Below are 25,680 nucleotides of genomic sequence, written 5' to 3'. Positions count from 1 at the left end.
AATTCTAGCATTCCTGCATTGGAAGCAAAGGAAAATGCAGGGCTATGAGGAGAGACCAGGGCAATGAGATTAATTTTGGAATGCTCTAGCAAAGAGCTAACACAAATACAATGGGCTGAATGCCCTGCTTCTGCATGGAAAACATGTATGGTTCATGCACCTGTAGGCGTGCCATGCCTTTTCACAACAGAAAAGAGGAACTGTTCGCTGAATATTAGGATGATATGCGACCGCAGACTGGCAAGAAATGCTACAAGTTAAAGATCATTTTCCCAGGACTGCTCACAATGCATGCAGTCTGAAGGAATTGTGGGATCCAGTTCCCCAAATGCTTCCTGTGACGACAGAATGTAAGATTGTTTTCTGCTAGGCATGGATTATCGGTTCCAAAGGCAGTTGATGTCACTTCTGTAATCTCCAAATCCAACAAGAAAGGATCTACAAGGATGTGTATTTATGAACCAGGAATATAACCCAACAAAACTTTGGCCTCCTAATACAATGTTTCCACTACTTGGGCCACTGTGAGCTGCTTGTAGTATGAGCTGGAGTACATTGACTGTACTTTCTTGATAGTATAATGCATAATATTGCCACTGAAAGAGGCATAGATATACAAGGCAGTTCCGGCTCATGACAACTGAACTCCAGGAAGGGGATTAGGGTACAGGTACTCCTTACAACACTATGCTAAAGTGGCATAGCTAGGATGAGTATTCCATGATTTAATCCCTTGATTGAATTTGTTAAACATTTATTTTGCATTAAAAAGGAATGATGGCAGTCTTTATGACATTCAACTTTTATGAATATCAGAGTGCATATTAGCAATGTGTCTACTGTGATGTATTTCTGTACCATCCATTTGCACCACATGTACCAGTGCACCAATTTTGTCTCTGGTATTACTCCTAAATGATGCCACATTGGAAGGGATGGGCAGGAAGATTCTTGATAAATGTCCTAAGGACCAGTTTTCAACCTCTTTAGTAGCTCTTCTGATTCTGCATTAGTGTGAGAGCCCCCTCTGTCTTGCACCATCAATGGCAGAGCCAGCAGTCACCAGGGTCTGCACTCTGCAATTCTCTTCTTGAACCCCTCCAGCTTGCTACTTTTCTCCTCAAATTTACAAGAATCTGCAAAACCTACCTCTTCAACCTCACCTTAAGTCGCCTGCTCTAAATCTTCTAATTCCTGCTCAGCTTCCAATTTCTCCATTTCATTGTGAACCATTTTGGGATGCTTTGCCACATTTAAAATGCTATATAAATGGTGGTTTGTTATTTTGAACCTGCACATGTTGGGGACTCAGGTGGTCCTGTTTTTGTGCCAGGAATATCAATACTATTCTCTCAGTGGTAGTCTACATACTTTAAAGGGCTTCGACTGTCACCTGTCTAGTGGCAAGAAACAGCTTGTAACTTCACAGTCACTCCCCTGTTCCTGTGCTTCTGTTTGGAAGTCACTATTGACCTACTGACAATGATCCGTGTCCACAGATACTAATGCATTGCTTCAAGGTCTTTGATTCTCTTCTTGACGGCTTTCTCCAATGTATCTCCAAATGCTTTAAAATATCTTGGATTGTGAACATCAACACCTTGGCATTATCAGTGGGAACATTCCTGAGAGATGTTGCAACTGTCTACATGGGACTTGTATTACATGCTTCTCAATGACAGTTGTGCAAATGGATGGTAGCTCTGCATCTCAATCCCGACCAACTTTCACTTTGAACCAAATAACTTGCTCAGCAGTTCATATTTATGAAGGATCCTTTGTTTCTTTGGTGGCCCTGTAAGGTCAGAATTATAAAGAGACACGTGGTCATGATGAACCTTTGCATCAACAATCAGCACTTCTTCTCTCATCACTTTTGTTCTTTCCTTATCTTTGATCAGTGACTCACTCATCAAACCCAGCAATTCCTTCCAAAATGTTAATGTATTTGGTCTGCTTCAAGTAATGTTAGTGTGTTTGAGCTGAGACTGCATCAAGTAATGTGGGAGTTTTGCGCCAGCTCTTAGCTGGTATGGAGTTCTAGGATGTGTGTTTGAGACACCTATTTGATACCAGGTTCTTCTTCCTGGGCTTATGGACTTTCTGAAAAAAGATAACACACTATAAGCACATTAGAATTGATATGATATTGTTGTCACACTTACTATGTTTTGGAGTGAAGCACAAAACTGTTTTCAATCTGTTGAAAATGAAAATCCTTGACAATGTGATTATTATTGCACAAACAGGAACATTGGTATTACTGTGAACTTCAATATTCTGCAAACCCTGTATAGGCTCCCAGCTTATAATCTCCATAATAATATGATCATAGCAGGTGAGCAGTTTCATCTGCTGCACAATATTTCCTGTCTTAGAATGGTGGCATATGTTGAAGGCCATCTTATTTATTTTTATTTAGAGATACAGCACTGAAACAGGCCCTTCGGCCCACCGAGTCTGTGCCGACCATCAACCACCCATTTATACTAATCCTATACTAATTCCATATTCCTACCACATCCCCATCTGTCCCTGTATTTCCCTGCCACCTACCTATCCTCGGGGCGATTTATAATGGCCAATTTACCTGTCAACCTGCAAGTCTTTGGCATGTGGGAGGAAACCGGAGCACCCGGAGGAAACCCACGCAGACACAGGGAGAACTTGCAAACTCCACACAGGCAGTACCCAGAATTGAACCTGGGTCGCTGGAGCTGTGAGGCTGCGGTGCTAACCACAGCACCACTGTGCCTCTTGTGCAAGTCTTTGATAAGTTATTTTGCAGGGAGAAGCAAAGGTCACACTACACAACAATGTATGTGTTACTAGATCAAATATAATGAAAAGTGATAATATTTTGCTAACTGGTGAACTAAAAGCAGCATGCAAACTTTCAAGTAATCATTTCTAGTTGTAAATAAAGTTTTTTAGTGGGCAATCTTTAACAGTAAACAGGTCTGATTTGTTTAGCCTGTTGGAATCCATCTAAATATCCTCTTTTGTGCTCCACTTTAATCAAGATATGACTATATTTGGGCTCCTAATACTATTGTGTCAACCCATTCAAGAAATGTGGCCACTAACAGCTATCTCCTTGGATATTAAATAATTGTAACCTAGACACCATATAGTTAAATCATTGAATATATAAAGCAGTGCAATGTAATTTCACTGATTGTCAATACCTACCTTGGAGCATTTCTTCAAACCACACACCTTCTTTGTCAAAAGCTCCAAGCACAGTGGGGCTGTGTCAATCTCCCACTTGACCACCTCCCATGTCTGCAGGAGCCTTTGGGTAGCAGTTGACTGTAGCTTATGTGTCAATTAAGATGATTACCAGATGATTGAGCAGCATTATTGTCATTTTGCAATGATTGCCTACTCAATTGCATTGGTTGTATAATGCTCGGAAAGAGCCGTGATTAAATAAGCAATGAACTGGAGGAATCATGATAATACAAATCAACTATTAAACTGAACCATGAGAAAATGGGCACATCTGTACCACAGAAAAATGGAGTAGAAGTCAGGTGACCCCGCCTGTACTGGCAATCAACAAGCCGTCTGCAAAGACGGAACTCATTAACTACATCTGAATTAACTCTGGGGAATAGCCATTGAAATTGAAAGGGGCCCATTACATGTTAAGGACCCGTACCTACAGGAATGGGACTAACAAAGGTTCTGTAAGGCAGACTGACTCCACAGCCCAAACCCAGATGAATGGATGTGAAGTAGCACTGTTGTAAAAGAATGGTCCCCCATTCAGATGCCTAGATAGTAATGGTTTCTACATCCTGGACCATTGTGTGGTCACACGAGGTGAGAGGGCCCTGTGTCACCTGACAGAGACTCAAATGTGATGGATTTTTATCTTAAAAAGATAGCCCTCTGGAGAGAGAGGGGAGATCTAGAAAAGACCACAGAAAGCCAAATCCAGCCAGCTATGAGATCGGTCCAGCACAAGGAAGAAGGCTTGCTGCTGATACTATGCTTCACATCGCTCCAGCAGAAAACTTCAAACGTGATCACTGCCTCCGGTCTGAAGTTTTAACCACCAGAACTCTACAAAACCTCAGCAAGTTCACAACTACAAACATCCAGGCCTGCACCTTTAAAAAGACTTTCCTGCCAAGAAGATTCAACACGTTTCTGTGAACCATGAACTCTTTCATCAGTTTGGACTTTAATTGCATCCTACCCCTTTTTCCCTCTATCTATCTATTCTTGTGTATGCGTGTGTGTAAGTGCGTGAGTGGGTGAAGGTTGCGAACAATTTGGGTTTTGGAGGTTGCCCACACCACATACCACCTGTCTGTAATAACTGCAAGGTAAAAATCCATCACATTTGAGTCTAAACCCCCAGAATCCATCGTGCGTAATTTCATACGTTTCTGTAAGTGTGTTCAAGAAAGGGAGCTATTATTATCTCTGACTTAATTCAAAATAGTGCAACACATATAAATTGTACCCCTAAATGATTTCCATTGCCTTTCTTCCATTAAAACCTTTGGCTCCTCATCATGTCTATCATATCCTGACATTGTGCTTCTGAATATCTTTTGTGTTTTACATTTAACAAATACAAAAAATGGAATATACTGCAACATTTGCAATTTGATACAGCAAGCATTGTTTATGTTAAATCACTCTGTTTGTACTACGCCTGTGTGATTCCTTTAAACTAAGGAAAATGAAAACTTACATTTATATAGCACTTCATCACATGTTGAACTGTCTCAAATTAGTTCATACAATGAATAACTGGAGGGAAATACAGCAGCCATTGTGATCCAGGACACCTCATAAGCATCAATGAGATGAATAACCACTTAATCAGTTTTTTTATCAAGAATCAAAAGTTGCCAGACCATCAGCAGAAATCCTACTTTCCTTCATGTAGTATCATGGGAACTTTCATCTGAACAATTGGATGGGATCTCATTTTAACATCTCATCAAGAAGATACGCATCAATAAGTGCAGCACACACTCAGTGTCAGCCTGGTGTGGGACTCAAACTTAAAACCTACTAATCCAGAGACAACAACCAATCTGACAATTTAATTAGCTTTCCCACAGTTTACAGATACTGCTAACGGATAAATAAATGTAATCCACAGCTCTGGGCTTCCAGACGATGAGCCACTTACTGTACTCATAAAATGATACAAGTGTATTTCGGTCACTAGAGGCAGCTTATTATTTTGTAGGTGTCAAGCAGAATTTTCTTGGTCCTTTAGGTTGGATACAATTAAAAGGACTATATATCAGGCTGTTATGGACAGGTTTTAAAGAAGTAAAAAAAAGATCTGTTAGCTGCTTTACTGCACAATTTCATACCTGATCTTACCTGATTGTTGGCACTGAGCATTCGACTGTAACCTTGACTCCTGGGTAGAAGCTTAGGTGGAGTGCGGAGACTAGAACGGTGCAGATTATCCAAGCTGTAGTTCATTGCAGTTTGTCCTTGCAGATAGGAGTGGCTGCAAATATATGGATCAGAGCAGTGCTTGCAACTGAACCTGTGTGGGTAAATAGAAATGCATTATTACAGAATCACAGAATCGTTACAGCGCAGAAGGAGGCCATTCGGCCCATCATGTCTGCACTGGCTCTCTGAAAGAGCAACTCGCTCAGTTCCATTTTGACCATACTATCAGCCTCCCATTTCCCCTCTTGCTCAGCATCCAGTGGTTTTCCTCTTAGTAAAGAGCTCTGTGATGTCTTTACTGCAAAAGTATAACATACAAAAACATTGGGGGTGAAATTGGTCTTTGCCAGTAGCATGAAATTAGTGATAGCGAATCAGTAGCCGTTTATGGAAAAGGAAATCCGGTAAGGTATAAGCAGGGGCTGTTGATTCGCTATCACCCAATTCTGTGTTACTGGCAAAGGCCAATTTTACCCAATTTTTTCAAGTTAGGGAAGGATTATAATTTTTTTTAAGGTTATAGTTAATGTGATTCTAAACTAATGGATGCCAAGCTATATTAAAGGAACCTTGAATTTGTCTGGGTCATTGGTGCAGAAAAAATGAGCTTGCATTTATATAGTGCCTTTCACATCTTCAGGATGTCCCAAAGCACGTTACAGGCAATGAATTGCTTTCGAAGTGTAGTCACTATTTATTTGTAGGCAAACACAGCAGTCAATTTGCATACCGCATGGTCCCAGAAACAGCAATTCACCAGTTAATTAGGGATGGGCAAAAAATGCTGGCTTTGCCAGCGATGCCCACATTCCATGAAAAAATAAAAAAACAATCTGTTTTGGTGGTGTTGCTTGAGGGATAATCTTTTGCCAGGGCATTCAGAAGACAGCATCTCCAACAGTACCCCCAGTAGCACATTAGATGATGGGTAGAGCTCAAGGTGTACTACCACTGAGCTAAGCTGACACACAGTGATATAACCATGACAGACATGAAGGAAAACTGGGTGGAATGTTTAAAAGATAGCTAATTCGATTATGCCCATTTTACATCATAACTGAAAGTCAAAATTATCCCCACTACACCACTAACCTGTGAAAGATTGAAGATTTTCATTCCCTATTGAATCAGGAAGTTGCATTTTCCCTTTTTGAAGACCTCAATTGAGATAGCATTTTAAAGGTGACAAACGTTCTTAGAGTGACTTGGGTGGTATCATCCCCCTGTTGTAGACACTGCAAAGTCCACTGAGGATATTCCGGTATCCTCAGGGTGGTTGCCAAGCCATTTAGCTCCATTGTCCTGAGATAGTTGCCAGGCCTTCTTGCATTCTTTCTCACGATTTGAATCACTCCCTAAGCTTGTAATTGCCCCTCTCTCCTTTTGGTTTCTCAGCTCTTCGCCCTCACTCTGCTGAAATCAAGACTCTTTGCACAGTCCCCCACTAGCTCATTGTTTCCATGAAGCTCAAAACTCCTCCCTCAAGTCTTTCAACCCTTCTACTATCTACAATTTTTAAAATGCAAGCTTAAATTCAAACCTGATCACTATTACCTGATTTACTGTAGCTCTCTCACTCTTTTTAACCCTATGGTGTCTTCCAATACAGGCTTTGGCTTCTCAATAAAATACTTTATCATTGCACATGGGAGCATATTTCATGAACAAAAGCTTTTAAATATGAAATGGTACCCTGCCCTGTTTCATTAGCTTTTACTCACATCATTGGGTCTCTTTTTTATGCTTGAGGACAATGTTCACTAGGTTCATTGTACCAACATTGGAGGCACACAATGTTAATCCACATGTACATTGATAGATGTGCAAAAGCGGAGAGGATATTTTATGAATTATCCCTATTGCTCCTCCATATTGTGGGACAGGTTTCTGTAATGATTGTTCTATATTGCAACCTGTGAGAAGTGACTTAAATTTGGACCTTAAAATGCCAAATATATTTTAAAATACTCTTAATTTGAGTAGAAGATTTTACTAGAAATATAAAAGTTACAGGGGTGAATTTTACAGAACACGACCCCCCCCACCCCCGATGTCGGGAGTCGCGGCAGGTGGGGCGGAAAATGCCTTTGGGAGGAGCCCGCCACAGACATTGACGTCAGGCAGGCCGGGCTCAATATTGCCGGTGGCAACGAAGTCTCGTGGCAACCCCCCTGCTGCTTGATGACGGGAGCCCAATTTAAATATTTAAATGAATTTAAATAAACAAATGAAATATCTTCTCGCTTCTGCCGTCTGTCCCAGTGCAATATTGGTGCCGGTGGCCAGCACTCCCACAGGGAGCAGTTAAGTTTCTCTGTGCAAGGGTGTCGGGGGGGGGAGGGGGAGCGGGAGGGGGAGGGGGTGGTGGTGGAGCGGGGTCACGGTATCTCATTGGTGTAGGGGATGGTGGGAAGGGATAAAGTGTAAAGTTGATGCACTTTGCGGGGGTGGGGGGGGGAGGGTCAGGTGCACAAGGGGGAGGGGGTGGGAGAGGGGCAAGATCAATTTATTAAATTTTTTTAAATCTATTTTTTCCTTAAAATTTTAAATTGAAAGTTAGGGCCCGAAGCCCTTTAAAAATGCTGTCAGTGCATATGCACAGGCAGCTAACGCCATTGTCGAGGATGGACAGCTGATTATGGCAGTGGAAGCATGAATTCCAGCCCACAATGTTTTCTGCTGCTGTACCCATGGAAGTTGATGATAAAAGGGGCAGAATATTAGAGAAGATGCTAGCTGCGCCCCCTCGTGGTGTTGATGCTATTCAGAGATTCGCACCTTGTGAAATCAGAATCTACGAAAATTATTTATTGTCCATTGCTCAGTAATGCCAATTGAGGACTTGTTAATGGCTCAGAATGCTGACTGGGGTTGTTTGCTTTTTGGCTGTAATAAATTCTTCACAGCATTCTGTTACTCTGGACTACTGAACTGGTGCCTTTGGGGTAGAGATTGCTTGGTGTTGTGCCCATTATTCAGGTATGAAATGGGTGCAATGTATATCAGTTTAGCAGTGGAACAATCTGTGCCAAATCTGCTCAAGCATTGGTCCCAATGTGAAATTCATGGGACCTGTTTTTTAGGCATACTGGGCAGTCATTCAGCACAGCCCTTCTTGTGGCATTCAGAGTAGCCACAGTTCTTAATTTTTATGGCAAGAGTATTTTCCAGGCCTCATAAAGGGACCCCACAAGGATCAGCCATCATTCAGTGCAAAGGAGACCATTAAACAGGTCCAGCCATACTGAACAGGATATCAATTGTGGCACAAAGTAGTACCAGCAAATTCACAGATAGAAGGGCTTCTTGCAACCTGTACAGTCCCCTAGGACTCAGGGAATCAAATTTCAAGCTTACCTTTTATAGGCCTCTCCTGGTCCCAATCCACTCCCATGCTGGGTTGACCTGGCAGGAAACTAACCACTATTTCCCACTCAGGCCACTGACTAAATTATGTAGTCAGGACTTGATGGCTTTATTGTGACTCAAGATGTGCTCAAAAGGACCAGGCTGGCTTTGGGCAGGTATTATTGCCACCGAGGGTGAAAATTCTGTCAGGTCAGCGTCATGAGGATGTAAGGTGGACTCAGTGCCCATTTAACTTAATTGTCTACTGACTAAGTTTCTGCCAGGTGAGTTAACTCACTCCTATTATATAGTTGGTATATATTCAGTGGATCTTTCTCCTCAAATTTCATGTTTTGATAGAATTAACAGTAGCTGATGCAAATTGCTTGGGATTCAGTTTCAATTTCCCAGTGCTAATAAGTTGCCAATATGAGTTGCAATGCAATAAGGCAACACCAAGTGGAGGCCAAATGAGGCAAGAGGAAACAGAGAGCAACTGATCCCTGGATTTCAGTTTCATAATTTTTAGTGACTCATCGTCCCACCAATATTGATAAAGGGCAGAGAGCTGGTTCTCACTCTCTCTGTGGACTACGGAGAACCATTAAAGACTGCAGAAAGTCTGAAGAAACTAAGATTTGATACCTTTACAAAAATAAGGAATGAGAAGGCAACGACACGAGTTTCACAGCACCAGTATACAGCAGCTCAATCACACTATCTATGCAGCAGCCAATTAGGTCTGTTTTTGTTGAAAAGTAAATATTGATCATAGCAGTCTTCCAATTATGAGTGCCCTATGCTGTGCCTGGTGCTCCACATAAATTCATAATCATGGTCACCCCCTCAAACTTGCCATCTCAAGCAGTCTCTTTACTTCCATCGTGTCAATCACAGATAAGGCCATCTCTGATCACTTCCACGTATCGCTCTCCATCCATATCCCGCTTTCCCTCCTAACCCCATTTCCTTCTGCATTTGACCCTGGGAAAATTTCTCCCCAAATCATTTACAATGGAGGTTAAAAAATTCCCAACTGTCTAAGCTTTGGCCCTCCATTCACAAAAACATTGCTGCAGCTATCTCACCTTAGAGTCATAGAGAAATACAACACTGAAACAGGCCCTTTGGCCCACCAAGTCTGTGCTGACCAACAACCACCCATTTATATTAATCCTACATTAACCCCATATTCCCTACCACATCCCCACAATTCCCCTACCACCACTAGGAGCAATTTACCTAGCAACCAGCAAGTCTTTGGCTGTGGGAGGAAACTGGAGCGCCCAGCAGAAACCCACACAGTCACAGGGAGAACTTGCAAACTCTGCACAGGCATTACCCAGAAGTGAACTTGGGTCACTGGAGCTGTGAGGCTGCAGTGCTAATCACTGTGCCACTCTTGTCCCCATTAAAACTATTACTCTTTCTCATCCTAGTCACTGCCTCAATATGGCCCTCATCTCTGCTCCCTCAATTCCAAGAGATGCAGACTTGAATGTTTATAGTAGATAACTGGTTTAGCCATTCACCTCCAGATCTGGTTGAACCACATTAAGCACTCTTGGGTCCTGCTTTCCTCTGCTAAAACTGCTCACTATTCCAGCATCATCCTGGAATGCAAAGATAACCTCAGCTTCTCTTCTCTACTAAAAACCATCTCGCCAAACCCCTCTCCCATGCCTGCTCCACCCTAATTTCCAGCGACAAGTGTGTGGAGCTCATGGACTTTGTCGCTAAGATTGATACCATCCATTCAGCTACCGCTATCACTTCCCTTCCTTCCCCTAACCCATCGAGCCAAATTTCCCCTAAGGTTCCCTTCAGCTCTAGCCTTGAACTCAATCTTTCTCTATTTTTTCTCCTTCCTACCCTCATGTCCTCTCTGAATTCATCTAGTCCATGAGACCCACATCCTGCTCTGTCAACCCTATTCCCACCAAACTGAACTCCCAATTTCCCTTCCTGGACCCATGCTAGTTGATATTGTTAACAGTTCTCTCGCCTCAGGTACTGTCCTCCTCCCCTTCAAATCTGCTGTCATCACCCTGTTCTTCAAAAAAACACCCTTGACCCCTCTACCGCTATCACCCTACCCTCATGTCCTTCCAAATTACTGCCCCATCTCCAATCTCCCTTTCCTCTCCAAAATCCTTGAGCATATTGTGACCTCCTAAATTCTTTCCCATCTTTCCTGCAACTCCATGTTTGAATCTGCTCAATCAGGTTTCCACTTCTGCCATAGTACAGAAATAGCTCCTATCAAAGACACAAGTGACATCTTATGAAACTGTGACATGGCAGTTTATCCCTCCTCATGCTTCTCAACATGACTGCAGCCTTCGACATAGTTGACAACACCATCCTCCTTCAATGCCCTCCTCTGTCATCCAGCCGGGTGGAGCTGCCTTTGCCTGCTTCTATTCTTATCTATCCAGTTATAGACGCAGAATCATTTACAATGGATTCTCCTTCTTGCTGCCACACTGCTACCTCTGGAAACCCCCAAGGATCTACTGTTTTCCCCTTTCCTATTTCTCATTTACATGCTGCCCCTTGGTGACATGATTTGAAAACACATCAGGTTCCACATGTATGCTGACGACTTGCAGCAGCTCTACCTCATCAACACCTCTTTCAACTCCTCCACCATCTCTGATTAGTCACACTGCTTGTCTGGTATCCATTACCGGATGAGTAGAAATTTCCTCCAACTAAATATTGAGAAGACCAAAGCCGTCACAAATTACATGACCTAGCCATTGACTCCATCCCTCTCCCTTGATAACGCCTGTGTGAAGTGCCTTGGGCCTTTTTACAATGTGAAAGGCACAATATAAATGCAAGTTGTTGTTGTTGATTTAGGGAGTACTGCATCACAACATGAGATGTTACATTTTCTGACTGCTCTGGTGGTTTAGGTGGATGTTAAAGATTCCACAGCTCTATTTGAAGAAGAAAATGATGTTCTCCTTGTATTCTAACATTCATTTCTTACAACATCATAGATTGGCACATCATTCATCTCATTGTTATGTCTGGGAGGTTACTAATGCAGAATGCGCACCATATTTATTTAATAAAATGAACTTCACTTCAAAAAGTAATTCATTGCGTGACATTTCAGCATAAAATGCTACAAAGTGATATCATAAAAATAATACTAGTGTATATTAATATATTAAAAGAATTGTTAATACATCCAGTATTTCTTGCTGCCATTATTAAAGTAACATGAAATACTGAATGCATTAGTGTATACATCCTAAAAAGTGTAGGCACATTTTGTGCTTGTCAAGTTGAGGCATATCAGTTGTGGAAAATGGAACATTTTTCTGTCTTGGTCACCTGGTATTAGCATTAATGACGTGCAGGTGCAAAGTAAAACTTCCAATTACACCAATGTGCTATTTGCATTTCCAATAGATATTATTGTTATTGCCTAGTTCAGTGAGATTAGTAGTTTAGTGCTGTAGGGGCCACACCTAACAGAAATTAAGACTCTGCAAGATCATTAGATTTAGGGCCTTGACAACAGTAAGAGAGACACTGGCCAGACTAATGCCAGTAATGAAGGATTTGAGCTTATTCAGTTATTATTAAAGATGATTAATATTTTCATAGAAATTACAACACAGAACCAGCCCAACCAGTACATATTGGTGTTTATCCTCCACATGATCAGTGGTCCCAATCCAAATAGGCCTGTCCTGTTCTCATATCCCGTTATCCTCTTACCTCCAATCACCCATTTAACCTCTTATCAATTATTTTTTATTCATTCACGGGATGTGGGTGTCGCTGGCTAGGTCAGCATTTATTGCCCATCCCTAATTGCCATTGAGAAGGTGGTGGTGAGCTGCCTTCTTGAACCACTGCAGTCTATGTGAGGTAGGTACACCCACAGTGCTGTTAGAAAGGATTTTGACCCAGTGACAGTGAAGGAACGGCGATATAGTTCCAAGTCAGGATGGTGTGTGGCTTGGAGGGGAACTTGCAGGCGGAGGTGTTCCCATGCATTCGCTGCCCTTCTCCTTCTAGGTGGTAGAGGTCGCAGGTTTGAAAGGTGCTGTCGAAGGAGCCTTGGTGCATTGCTGCAGTGCATCTTGTAGATGGTACACTCTGCTGCCACTGTGCAATGGTGGTGAAGGGAGTGAATGTTTGTGGATGGGGTGCCAATCAAGCGGGCTGCTTTGTCCTGGATGGTGTCGAGCTTCTTGAGTGTTGTTGGAGCTGCACTCACCCAGGCAAGTGGAGAGTATTCCATCACACTCCTGATTTGTGCCTTGTAGATGGTGGACAGGCTTTGGGGAGCCAGGAGGTGAGTTACTCGCCGCAGGATTCCTAGCCTCTGACCTGCCCTTGTAGCCACAGTATTTATATGGCTACTCTAGTTCAGTTTCTGGTCAATAGTAACCCCAGGATGTTGATAGTGCGGGATTCAGCGATGGTAATGCCATTGAATGTCAAGGGGAGATGGTTAGATTCTCTCTTGTTGGAGATAGTCATTGCCTGGCACTTGTGTGGAGCGAATGTTACTTGCCACTTATCAACCCAAGCCTGGATATTGTCCAGGTCTTGCTGCATTTCTACATGGACTGCTTCAGTATCTGAGGAGTCGCAAATGGTGCTGAATATTGTGCAAACATCAGCGAACATCCCCACTTCTGACCTTATGATTGAAGAAAGGTCATTGATGAAGCAGCTGAAGATGGTTGGCCCAGGAAATATTGGCATGTCTCTGCTTCAAATAGTAATAAGGTAATAATGTCAAATGTTAGATACATTGGGGGAAAATTTTGTTTGCATAGTGCTGCTTTTAGCAAAACTACACGGACTATATTGATTCCCCAGGGCCAGGCAGCACCATGGGCCACTACCTGCATGGCCCACACAATGATATCAATGTGCCATGCAAATTAATTTCTCCCCTTTGTTTTTGGTTTACTCACAAAAGATCCAAAATGAAGAAATGTTCTGTGGTGTTGTCTCAATCTTTATTTGCAACAGTATTGTACAGAGATCGAGTTGTAGGTGTGGCCCACTAAAAGCATGCAAACGGACTTTTGTTATTGGCAAGATTCAGTAGACCCTGTGACTTCTCAGCACTTTAACTTCAAAATTATAATTATAATGATGAAAATAATTAATTATTAAAGTGGAGAGAAGTCAGCAGCATGCCTATTTACTGCATGGACACTTTACCCACAGGTCATAGGTTCTCCCCTCAGCCACAGTGTTTTTAAACCTAGCCAGATATAGCAAAAACAAAGAAAGGTGAAGCAAAGGCATGACGGTAAAAATAAAACTGTCACCTTCAAATAGTCTAACGACAGCTTGCTTCTTAAACCCTCTCAGGTGGGAAATGATTTGTAAGACCGAAAAATGAATGAACAATATTTGCAAGATCTCGCCTCTGCGTCAGAGGATTGTGGGTTGAAGTCTCACGACAGAGGCTTGAGCTCATAATGCAGGCTAACACTTCAGTGCAGGGCTGAAGGAGTTCTGCAATGTCGGAGATGCCATCTTTTGAAAGAGACGCTAAACTGAGGACCTGTCTGCCCTCTCGGGTGGTTGTAAAAGATCACTATTTCGAAGAAGAGCAGGGGAGCTCTTCCAGTATTCTGGCCAATATTTATTCCTCAAACAACATCATTAAAAAACAGATTTTACGGTCTATCACTTTGCTGTTTTTGGGATCATGCTGTGTGCAAACTGGCTGCCATATTTCCTGCATTACAATAGTGACTACACATCCAAAATATTATTAATTGGCTGTAAAGTGCTTTGGGACATCCTGTGGTTATGAAAGATGGAATATAAGTGCAAATCCTTTCTGTTTTTTGCAGGGGAAATCAAAAGAAAATTGGACCTTCTCAAGCATGTTGTAACCGCTCCAGCCTGTGGAGAAAGTGTCAGGTAAAATGTCAGTTGCATGGACCCATTTCATTCATAGAGTTCCGAAAATAAATGTAGCAGACGACTGCTATATTATTACTGTCACCCTTAAGTACACTTACAATACTTAAATGTCTCTTAAAATGACAGGGCTGGGTTGTCCAAAAATATCAGTGCTGCTTGCATTATTGCAGTCAGCTACAGAGATGCTTCCTCTTTCACTTCAATTGTGTGCAAACTCACAATTGTAATTAGGAAATGAATTGGACATATGGTCTTAAACAGAACAGTATTGTAACTAATAATCACTTACAGCAATTCAACCAACCCTTCTAATATCCTCGGAATCCCTGAATCATGCCATCTATTCACTTTTAACTGTTCCCTCAAGGTGGCAGCATAGAATTACACATTAATGGTAAAAACAACTGTACATGTTAAAGGAATAATTCTGGAGTAAGATGAATACGCTGATAGGTACCACAAAAACATACGCACATTTCCAGCAGATCAGTGGTTAGAAATGTAAGAGATCATTTATTGGACAAAATCTAAATGCAATGAATTTAAAGTGTAAGGAAACTTTCCAGCAGTGTGGTAATTAAAGATTTGTATTCGAAACGAGCAAATCTTCCAGGTAGAGGGGATAGAGGTATCAGCTCAACAATAAAATGTTGGCTGTATAATACTTCATCAAAATTTGTCCAGGATATCACAGTGATTCTGGTCCTGGTTCAACAAACAACAAGATTCTAGATATTTCCAATGAGAGATTTTGAAAACTAATTTTCCAGCAGTGCTTGAATTTTCTGGTTTCACAACAATTGCAGTTTTTAAAGTGGAAAATTGCAAGTGGGTAGCAATAGCCTCCTATCCATACCCTGATTGATATATTGGACTGGATTTGCAGTCAGCAGCAAATGAACATGCCAACTGTTCATTACACTTACACTTGCCCACAGACTCTCCGTGGGCTTTTGCACTGGAACTTGCAGTTATTAGAGAGCAAAAACAGTGCAATGCCCTTAAAGGGGATCTGGAACCTGTATGAACAGCAACGGTGTGTCTCCTTAACCAATCAGATTGAAGAATCCTGAGGCACACAGAGTCTAAACCAGGAAGTGTAAGACAGAATATTTAATTATTGTAATATGATGCACAGAAAGCAAAATAAACAGAGTGACAGAAAGATGGGATTAAGAGAGATCAAAGAAACAGAAAGGAAAAGAAAAAATATACTTTTTTTTACTTTTTTAAAATCTCCAAAGTAATTCAAATCTGAAGGAATGAGACTCCATAATTGTAAAAGTTAATTTGCAGTGTCAGAGAGGATGTTTGACAGTAATTAAGATTTATCAGTCTTAAAAAGCTTACTTACACTTGAATGGACAAGCTCTAACTTTTGTTGGCAAGTTTAGTGGGCATCTATCATGCAAGTATAGCAACTTCATATTGTTCCATGTGTTTTCATACCGAGTTGCTGGACAAGGTGCAGATATAGCACAGCTTCTGGAGGAGCAGGGCAACTTGTACAGCAACTTACGGATTAACTGCTCATGTGTAGCTGCTGGAAGCTGCTGTCCAATTACTTTTTAATAATCGTGAGTGTTGATAGCCTCACCATAATTTTTACCACAAAATCCGGGCCATTGTGGCTGCACAGGCAATACGCCATTCCCGTTCATGTCAGTGGGGAATGGTGTACAAGACATGGCCTTGTAGCACCTTCCAAAAACAAGGTGGCAACTGCAATGATGACTTTAACAAAGGTCATGTGAGCTTTTTTTGCATCGGTCTTCACTATTGAGGATACAAGTAACATCCCAATATTACCTGTAAGTCAAGAAATGGAAGGGAGGGAGGAACTCAAGAAAATTACAATCACCAGGCAAGTGGTACTGAACAAATTGTTGGAGCTGCGGGCTGATAAATCCCTGGGTAGGAAAGACAGGTAGGACAGGTAGGAAAGTAAGTTGTGAAGAGGACATAAGGAGGCTACAAAGGGATATAGATAGGTTAAGTGAGTGGGCAAAGACCTGCAAATGGAGTATAATGTGGGAAAATGTAAAATTGTCCATTTTGGCAGGAAGAATAAAAAAGAAGCATATTATCTAAATGGCGAGAGATTGCAGAGCTCTGAGATACAGAGGGATCTGGGTATCTCGTGCATGAATCGCAAAAGGTTAGTATGCAGGTACAGCACGTAATTAGGAAAGCTAATAGAATGTTACCGTTAATCGCAAGGGGAATTGAATACAAAAGTAGGGAGGTTATGCTTCAGCTATACAGGGCATTGGTGAGACCACATCTGGAGTACTGTGTACAGTCCTGGTCTCCTTATTTAAGGAAGGATATAACTGCATTGGAGGCAATTCAGAGAAGGTTTACTAGACTAATACCTGGAATGGGCAGGCTGTCTTATGAGGAAAGATTGGACAGGCTAGGCTTGTATCGCTGGAATTTAGAAGAATAAGAGGCGACTTGATTGAAACATATAAGATCCTGAGGGGTCTTAACAGGGTGGATGTGGAAAGGATGTTTCCCCTTGTGGGAGAATCAAGAACGAAGGGGAGGGTCACTGTTTAAAAATAAGGGGTTGTCCATTTAAGACAGAGATGAGGAGATTTTTTTTCTTTCAAAGGGTCATGAGCTTTTGGAATTCTCTTCCTCAAAAGGCAGTGGAAGCAGAGTCTTTGAATATTTTTAAGGTAGAGGGAGGTAGATTCTTGAAAAGCAAGGGGGTGGAAGGTTATCGGGGGGAGGCGGGAATGTGGAGTAATCAGTTGAGCCATGAACTTATTGAATGGCGGAGCAGACTCGAGAAGCCAAGTGGCCTACTCCTGTTGCTAATTCGTATGTTCGTATGTTTAGATTACTAAAACAATGCTCAGGGTAGAACAGAGACGTGATGCCTTCAGTGTACCGCTATGCTGCATTATGGGGTGCTGGATGTGTGACCATGCCATTATCATTTCCGAGTGTTGATGCTTTTTGATCTGATCTGGCTTGACCAGATGGAGAGGGAGGGAAGACATTCTCTGGGTGGACTAGACTAGGTGGAGCAAACTGAAAACAGCATCTTTTTGGAAAACATTTTGTACATTTTCTCTTGGCTGGTACCAGAGTAACTGGTAGAAGCTAATAGGCAGGGGTTTAGTATGTGTGGGAAGGGAGTGGAGGGAAGTGTGTAGGGCAGGTGGTCTCTCTTTTGGTTACAGAATGGTGTATTGTGCAAAGGTACCTCTTCTGTTGTCGATAATTGCTTCACTAGAGCAGTCCTATGCACGGCTCAAAATGAAGAACATGTGTACAACAGTAACCTATATATAGACATCAGTACAGTATCAACCACAAGTCAGTCCCTGCACTTACAACATTATCAGGAAATTGTTGGATAAAGGAAAGGGTTAATACTGTTATTTCACCACAAATGTTTCAAACATTTTTAGTGGCTACTGTACTCCTCAGGGTGAAGGCTGTCAGTGCTGGAGAGTGGGACATTTCTTCACTCGTTTTGCATCAGTGGCAGTACCAAGCAGTCTAGGTCAAGTACCGTGCAGCCGACTGCAGAGTAAAACTCCCTCTACTCTGCCCAACAATATGCTTAACCCCAACCTTGGACTGCCAGCCATCCCTTGAAAAGCACCAGTGTGCTACTGCCAGTTCCCAAATGGTCATCCTTATGGCCTCTCCAAGTGAAACTGTCAACTCTTATGCAGGATTGTTGGCCGCTTTATACTATAGACATAGAGCGACTGGGTTCTCGACAGATCCTTTCCAAATTCATTTTATCTGGGGCCCTTCCATCTGCCAGTGATGGGATATTTATATCCATTGTACCTGAGCTGAATACAAGCCCAGGTCCAAAATATGACAACACTGGCTCAGTATTTGCCAGTTTAAAGGTCCATTATGATCAGGAAATTCTGTTCAGTAAAATAGAATGGCAGCCTGTAAATTTGAGTTGATCACATAAATAAACATTGCTGTGATTTTTTATAACAATGTGATCAACCCTAACTGTGAAAATTAAGACACCTTTACTTGGTTGCCATTATTTTGGATTTCCCACATAGGGCTGAATTTTATGAGCCCCTTGACATGTGGATCGCGGCGAGGGGATCCGTAAAATTATGAGGGAAGAGGCCCGCCTTGACATCCGACATTGAGCATTGAGAAGGACCCGCTGCATATTACTGGTGGTGGGGGGACCTTGGTGCAATCCCCCCCGCACCCCCCCCACCTTGGCCTAAATTATCTAAATTATATGTAAATGCACTTACCTGCTGGCAGCAGCTGTCCCATGCCGATTTTACCTCGGAACTCCATGCAGAGTTCCGAGGCGAGAACCCGGTGGGGAAGGGAATAAAAATTTCAGGGCGAGGGGTGGAGGAGCGGGGGAACCAATTTTTATTGGTGGTGCGAATGGTGGGAAGGGGCTGAAGGGCAAAAGTTTGGGTACGGAATCATGTAAATTTTGCAAGTATTGGGCAGCGAGATGACCATTGGGATGGGGTTGGGGAAGGGCCTCCATCTCCTGATTATTTACTAAAAACATATTACATTCAACACAACTTTAAAAATTTAAATCTGTGCCAAGGGCTTGGAGCCCTTTAAAAATGGCAGTGGCGCCGTACGCCGTTGCCGTGTTCGCGGCGGCCGCCCCTCTACATCATCAGGGGTGGCCGCCCCGCCCCCTCTATTTAAATCAGCCCCCGCATGTAATATCGCGGGGTCTGTGTAGCGGCACTTCCATGTCAGAAGGTCACTGCTCTCTCAGTATGCTGCCGCGGAATGTGGCGCACTAATAAAATCCAGCCCATAGATTCTCTGTTCAAGTGCAGAAATTTGAACTCTTCCACAATCGAAAAGGCTCAATGCGGTGCACCTTTTAGCTGGAATAATTACTTTGATAACCAGTCCTGGGAAAAATTCTGAATATGTGTACTGTTATACTCTTGGGTTCAGTGCCATATAGTTTTACCCCATAAACAGATAATATGTCCCCTACAGTCAGGTGTTTTCCTCTACTGCCAAATAACCAATCTATGATAGCATGGCACAAGATGGTAACAAAAAAATACCTGGTCATATGAACTGAATAATTGGAAAATCTTTGAGCGTTGGATACCTCAAGCTGGCAAAGCAGTATGGCTACATTTGCTGACAATGCAACCACTAGATGGCGTAGTATTTGCACATGCACAAATACAGCCTCATGCACTGAAATGTCACTGTCTGCGATGCTTTTGGCAGCTGCCAGTAGTAAAGGTGGCGCTGCTCCATTTATCACAAAAACAAAAACAAATGAAACCCAAATGCCTACAGTGGCTGCGATCTTTGCCTCCATCCCACCCCCAACAGCACCCCGTTCCCTCCTGCTATCACGCTTCTCTTCGCCACTGCCTCTTGTGCCCGTCTACTCCCCGCTTGCTCCCTGCCTCGCCACTTCTACCCCCTGTGGGCCACTCACTCCCGGCCTCGCCACTTCATCCTCTCTGCTCTGCCTCTGCTCCCCGCTCCCTCCCACTTCTGCTCCCCAATCTGTCCCGCTTGCAGTCTCCCTCCCCTCCCCATCTTGTCACTCTCTCACTGCCCCACTTCCCCTGTGCAGGGAAGAAAGATGGTGATCGTGGGAGAGAGCGGGGACCAGAAGCGGGAGGGAGCGGGGAAGCAGAGGCAGAGCAGTGGGAGGAAGTGGCAAGGTGGGAGCGAGTGGCAGTGGGGAGTGAGTGGCTGAGGGAGGAGAAGAAGTGGCGAGGCGGGGAGTGAGTGTTGTGCAGATGTTGCAGCACGCGATGATGTTTTCATGCGCTTGCGTGAATTAGTCCTGGCAAGTGGGTGCTGATGAAGGCTGCGCATGCACAGCACTATACTGACTTCTGAGCATGTGTGAAGCTGGGAGCGCTCTGATGACGTCGGTGCTGCGCTGCGTTATCAGGAGTCACTTTGAAGCCGTATATCTGGGGCAGAAGTTGATCAGTAAGTTCTGTCCCACCCTGCTGTGGAGAAGCACCATTTCATTCACTTCCCCAATCCCAGATGAAAGAATATAGTGCAGAGTTAAGGAAGTAGAAAAACAGGATAAATTATTTCTTAATTCCCAAATTTTTGTGGTACTTCAACCCAAAATAGATAAAGACAGGGGTTGAGTTTCCACTTGATATACTAGCAATTACAGTGCAATCTTGGCAGTATCAGCTAAACCAACATAAAACATTGGTGAATCTTAAACGTGAGTGAGTTATGCCAAAGCCACTTACACCAACAATCTTTTCTGCTGGTTCAAGATTCAATTCTCCCAGATCAGGCCCGGCCCACAAACAGGTCAAAAATTGCGAGATTCCACCAATTGTGCTGGTTCAGGAAGGCTCGTCAAATTCTACAGGCAGTAGTAGGCACATTTGAAAAGTTTTTTTATATTAAAAGTATTTAATTTATGAAGAAACTGACCAGTGTATACTAATGAAGTTATAAAATGGTTCAGTATAGTTATTTTCAAGTCATTTTCAGTTACTTTAAATTAGGTTACTTGCAGATGGAGGACTGTATCCCCTTTTCAAAAATACTTATTTGTGATGATAAACCCATTTTCAGCTATATTAATAAAACTGCATCAGGTTACCACTCTTAAATATTTCAAGGAATACTTTTTAATGGAAAGAAGGAACAATGATGATCTGTTATGTTGATCAATTGCACTGGTTCATGGAGGACTCTGGGCTGGATTTTTAGGCCCTGGTGGGTGAGCATGGAGGCAGACCAGTGAGGAATTTCAAACCGCCAGCCAGCGTGTCAGTTTGCCACCAGATCCTGCCTCCAGGCCATTTTCCTGGAGGTGGGATGGGGGTGTGGTAGGGCTACCCACCAATTAAGGCTCTTTTAAGGCCTATTTCCAGTTGGCCTCCAAGCCCCGTGAGGTGTCGGGGATTAGGCCAGCTGCCTGGAGGCGGCCTCCCAGTGGCAGACCAGGGGGACAGCGCTCCAGGCAGGCTTTGAGGCCCCCACCCACCCCCTACTCCCCCTGCCTTCTTGGCTTTAGCTGGAGTTGCAGGCTGCCAAATGGATGGGCACCCCCTCAACAATGGTGGCCTGACTGCAGAGGGCATTTTTTATTTTAAAGTTTAAAAAGTTGGAGAGAAGGCGCTTCCATCTTGAGGTGGCCTCTCTCTCCCTTACCTGAATAGACAGCCTGCTACTTCTTTCGTGCTGCAGGGCCTCCTATGGTCCGTCCAGCTTCAAGAGCCCACCCACCGTCCTTAATTGGACAGTGAGCCAGCCTTCTAGCCACTAATTGGTCAATTCAGAGAAAATCACTGCCGTATGCCTGTTTCCCACACAGTGCGGGCTTCTGACCCCCATTTGACCCCGATATCAGGGTGCCGACCCAAAGGGCAAAGTCCTGCCCTACACTTGTGATTATGCAATTGAATTTTAGTACAATCTTAAACTGTATCCTAATCTGTGCAATTTCAACTGCATTTTAGGTGCAATTTCCCAAACTGGAAACACTACCCTACTCACATCTGCCACTGCGTGGCTATTCATGTACATGAAGCATCACACCTAACACAATCCTGATCTTACCAGCCATTCACAAATGCACATTTCCTGCGAGAGTTAATGGCAGCAACCAGGAGTGAAAACCCTGGCATCTTTTGCTCTCCCTATCCCAGGGGGACATTGAGGTCAATAGTAGCACCACAACAGTTGCCCCCATTGAGTTCAGATAAATCTGTCCTCCCACATAAGGGCAGTAGCTATATAAATAGCAACTTCCATACAAAACATGCAACTCTGTTGTTGGGAAACTGGGCGTGCATCTCTAATGTACTGTTCATATGAACCTTTTGTGACGTGTCTCAGCTTTCATGTGGTGTGTTCTATAGGTCTCTGCAATGAACGTTATGAAACCCGACAAACAGAAACAAGACAGCATAGCTCACGCTGATTGGGACTCAGCAGGGGGAGTTAACCTTACTTTGAGCGACTCTGCTCACTGCTGCTTCCTGCACCCATCAATTTCGGATAGTTCTCGTGCTGAGAAGCTCCCTTTGGTGACATCTTTGGGCTTGCATCTGAGTCTCCACTTTCGTCATCTCCCATTGCTTTGATGTAGCTGCCGCTGCGCATTCTCCGACAAGGGATTTCACCATCCTTATTCACTCCTGGATACCCACCACCCCATTCATCCTGGGGCACCTAGACAGCCAACATAAAATGCAACAGATGAAGGAGTTAAATCTACAACTGCGAACATTATTGCTGATTGAAATAGTATTTTTATGGAGTATTATTCTCAGGTTTGCCCACTGTTTCTTCACTAATAGTATTTCATTTTGTAATAAATCACGTTGGGTGCTTATATGTGATCTCAGTCACTTGAGTGTCTTTTGGAAATACCGCTGTTTGAAAAGGCATGTAGGCAGAATGTCTTGTTTGGTTTCATAGCAAGGACACAGATATAGCCCACAGCAAGGTTTTCTCCTGCCTATGGTCAAGGTGTCAATTTTTTTTGCCTTCAATCAATCAATGGGAGGAAATACAATTACAACATGGGAGCCTGGTCATTTGTGATGTGCAAGGCTTTATAATGATTACAGTCTGTTCATGCCCTCTCAATGGGGCATCTCTCTCTACCTTGTAGTTTATCTGGACATATATCGGCATTCCTTCATTGTCGCTGGGTCAAAATCCTGGAGCTCCTTATCTAGCAGCATTGCGGGAGCATTTTCACCTCAAGCTGTGCAGCAGTTCAAGAAGGCCCACCACCTTCTCAAGGATAAGTAGGATTGTCCAATAAATATCAGCCTGCCAATGGAGCCCACATTCCAAGAATTATTTTTTTTAATTGGCTAACTTTTACTTTTAAAACCCTCTTCTTATTGAAACCTGTTTATTTTTTGAATCCTGTTTAAAGCTGCTGGAAATAAACTTTACCCGTTATCTCTTTATTATTCCAAATACATGAAGCCCATCAGTACCGATTTATGTACATCAAGAATCAATGCAAGTCCAGAATAATAATCCCTGGAAACAAAGATCGGATTAGCGAGCATCAAATGTGTTCTTTTGTTTGATTCCAGTTTAATGTACATTTCTCAAAAAGCAATTGTCTCAAACAGACATTATACACACATATCGATCCAATTCATTCCTGACTCTAATATCATGCAAGTGATTTCAATACATCCAGAAGCTTCACAGCTGCATGGAACCCCTGTACAAGCATTACAATTTTCAAGCACCCACTCTTTCCACTGGTCTGTACTGATGCTCGTTATCAATTAAATATACTTTGTTATCACAGATGCAAAGAATGTTGTAGGAAGATGATGTATGTTAAGGCAGAATGTAGATTACGTTTGATTGTTTTTATTTTTTAAATCCTGCATCAGCTTGCGCAGTTGGTAACGCCTGACCTCTAATCAGAAGATTGTGGGTTCAAGCCCCACTATAGACTTAAATACATAATCTAAGCTGAGTATTATACTGTCAGATGAGCCCACTTTCAGTTGTAATTATACCATCAACAGTTGTTGAGGGAACAAAAATAATGCAAATAAAAAAGACACAACAAAATAAATAACCAGGAGTATCTTAAGGCTCTGAATATTACCGGTGAGTATTCATTTGTGACACAAGATTGGTTATCTTCATAATTGTAACTGGCTGGAGAAACCACCGTTCAAGTTTTTATTCAATATAAGTGACATGGAAGTTTGTCTTCAAATGCTGAATTTAGATTTCTTCTTCTGCCACCATCCATTCTGGAGATGGTACAACGTTTTCAAAAAGGTGTTTTAAAACTGGCTCAAAACAGCTTTAAAGCCAAATAAAAGCTTAGTTCATTAAGACAGAGAACAGTCTCAATATTTTTGTTCAATCGAAAACTGTTGATGACATCACTGGGGCAATAGTCACGGGGCAGGTATTGAACCTGACAGTATCGGGTTGGGGGATGGGTGGGTTTGTGTGTGTGGGCTTATTTAATGCAGCACTCTTCAACAGAAGCAACTCTAGATATTAGTTTCCTGTGGGCATTTTATTTTCATACTAAAAGTTACAATGACTTTACTTCACTGTTAGGGTAGATGCCTCCGCTCACCTTTCAGCCACCAATGACAACAACAACTTGCCTTTATATAGCACCTTTAGCATCCCAAGGTGCTTCACAGGAGCATTTTTGAACAAAACTTGACACCGGGTCTCATAAAGAGATATTAGGACAGGTGACCCAAAGCTTGGTCTAAGACATGGGTTTTAAGGAACGATTCAACAGAAGACAGAGAGGTGGAGCAGTGGTAAGGTTTAGGGGAGGAATTCCAGAACTGAATTACAGCTGAAGGCACAGCCACCAACAGTGGGATGAAGAAAATCAGGGATGCACAGGAGGTCAGAACTGGAGGACGGCAGAGATCTTGGAAGGTTGTTACAGAGATGGTTGGGGGGGGTGCGGGGTCAGGCTGAGGCCATGGAGGTATTTGAACACAAGGATGGGTATTTTAAAATTGAGGCTTTGCCAACCAGGGGTCAATGTAGGTCAGAAAGTATAGGGGTGAAGGATTAATTGGATTCAGTGCAATGTTAGGATACAAGCAGTAGAGTTGTGGATAAACTCAAGTTTACGAGGTGCAAGGTGGAAAACCAGCCAGGAGAGCATTGGAATAATCAAGTCTGGAGGTAATAAAGGCATGGAAGAGGGTTTCAGCAGCAGATAGGCTCAGGCAGGGGCACAGACAAGCAATGTTATGGAGGTAGAAGTAGCTGATTTTGGTGATAGTAAGGTTATAGGGTGGGAAGGTAAGCGCAGGGTTAATTAGGACGCTGAGGTTGTGAACAGTCCGGTTCGGCCTCCGGCTGTGGCCAGGAGGGGGGATGGCATCGGTGGCTAGGGAAAGGGGTTTGCGGTGGGAACCAAAGACAATGGCTTCAGGCTTTCCAATATTTAATTGGAGGAAATTTCTGCTCATCTTATACTGGATGTCGAACAAG

General features: G+C 42.9%; 1 protein-coding gene across 1 annotated transcript in view; it reads right to left on the bottom strand.

Moving 5' to 3' along the window:
* Nucleotides 1-25,680, bottom strand: part of LOC137346948 (disks large-associated protein 2-like) — a 117,883-nt gene that overhangs the window by 57,690 nt on the left and 34,513 nt on the right. Inside the window, exons 2-3 of the mRNA XM_068010899.1 lie at nucleotides 22,667-22,887; nucleotides 5,359-5,530 (exon numbers count right to left, since the gene is read on the bottom strand). Coding sequence (XP_067867000.1) covers nucleotides 5,359-5,530; nucleotides 22,667-22,887 — 393 coding nt within the window. The remainder of the gene's footprint in view (nucleotides 1-5,358; nucleotides 5,531-22,666; nucleotides 22,888-25,680) is intronic.

The sequence above is a fragment of the Heterodontus francisci genome, chromosome 31 (genome assembly GCF_036365525.1).
Source record: "Heterodontus francisci isolate sHetFra1 chromosome 31, sHetFra1.hap1, whole genome shotgun sequence".
NCBI classification, from domain to species: domain Eukaryota; kingdom Metazoa; phylum Chordata; class Chondrichthyes; order Heterodontiformes; family Heterodontidae; genus Heterodontus; species Heterodontus francisci.
The sequence above is the reverse complement of the archived record's forward strand: the minus strand, read 5'-3'. Positions and strand labels throughout refer to the sequence as shown.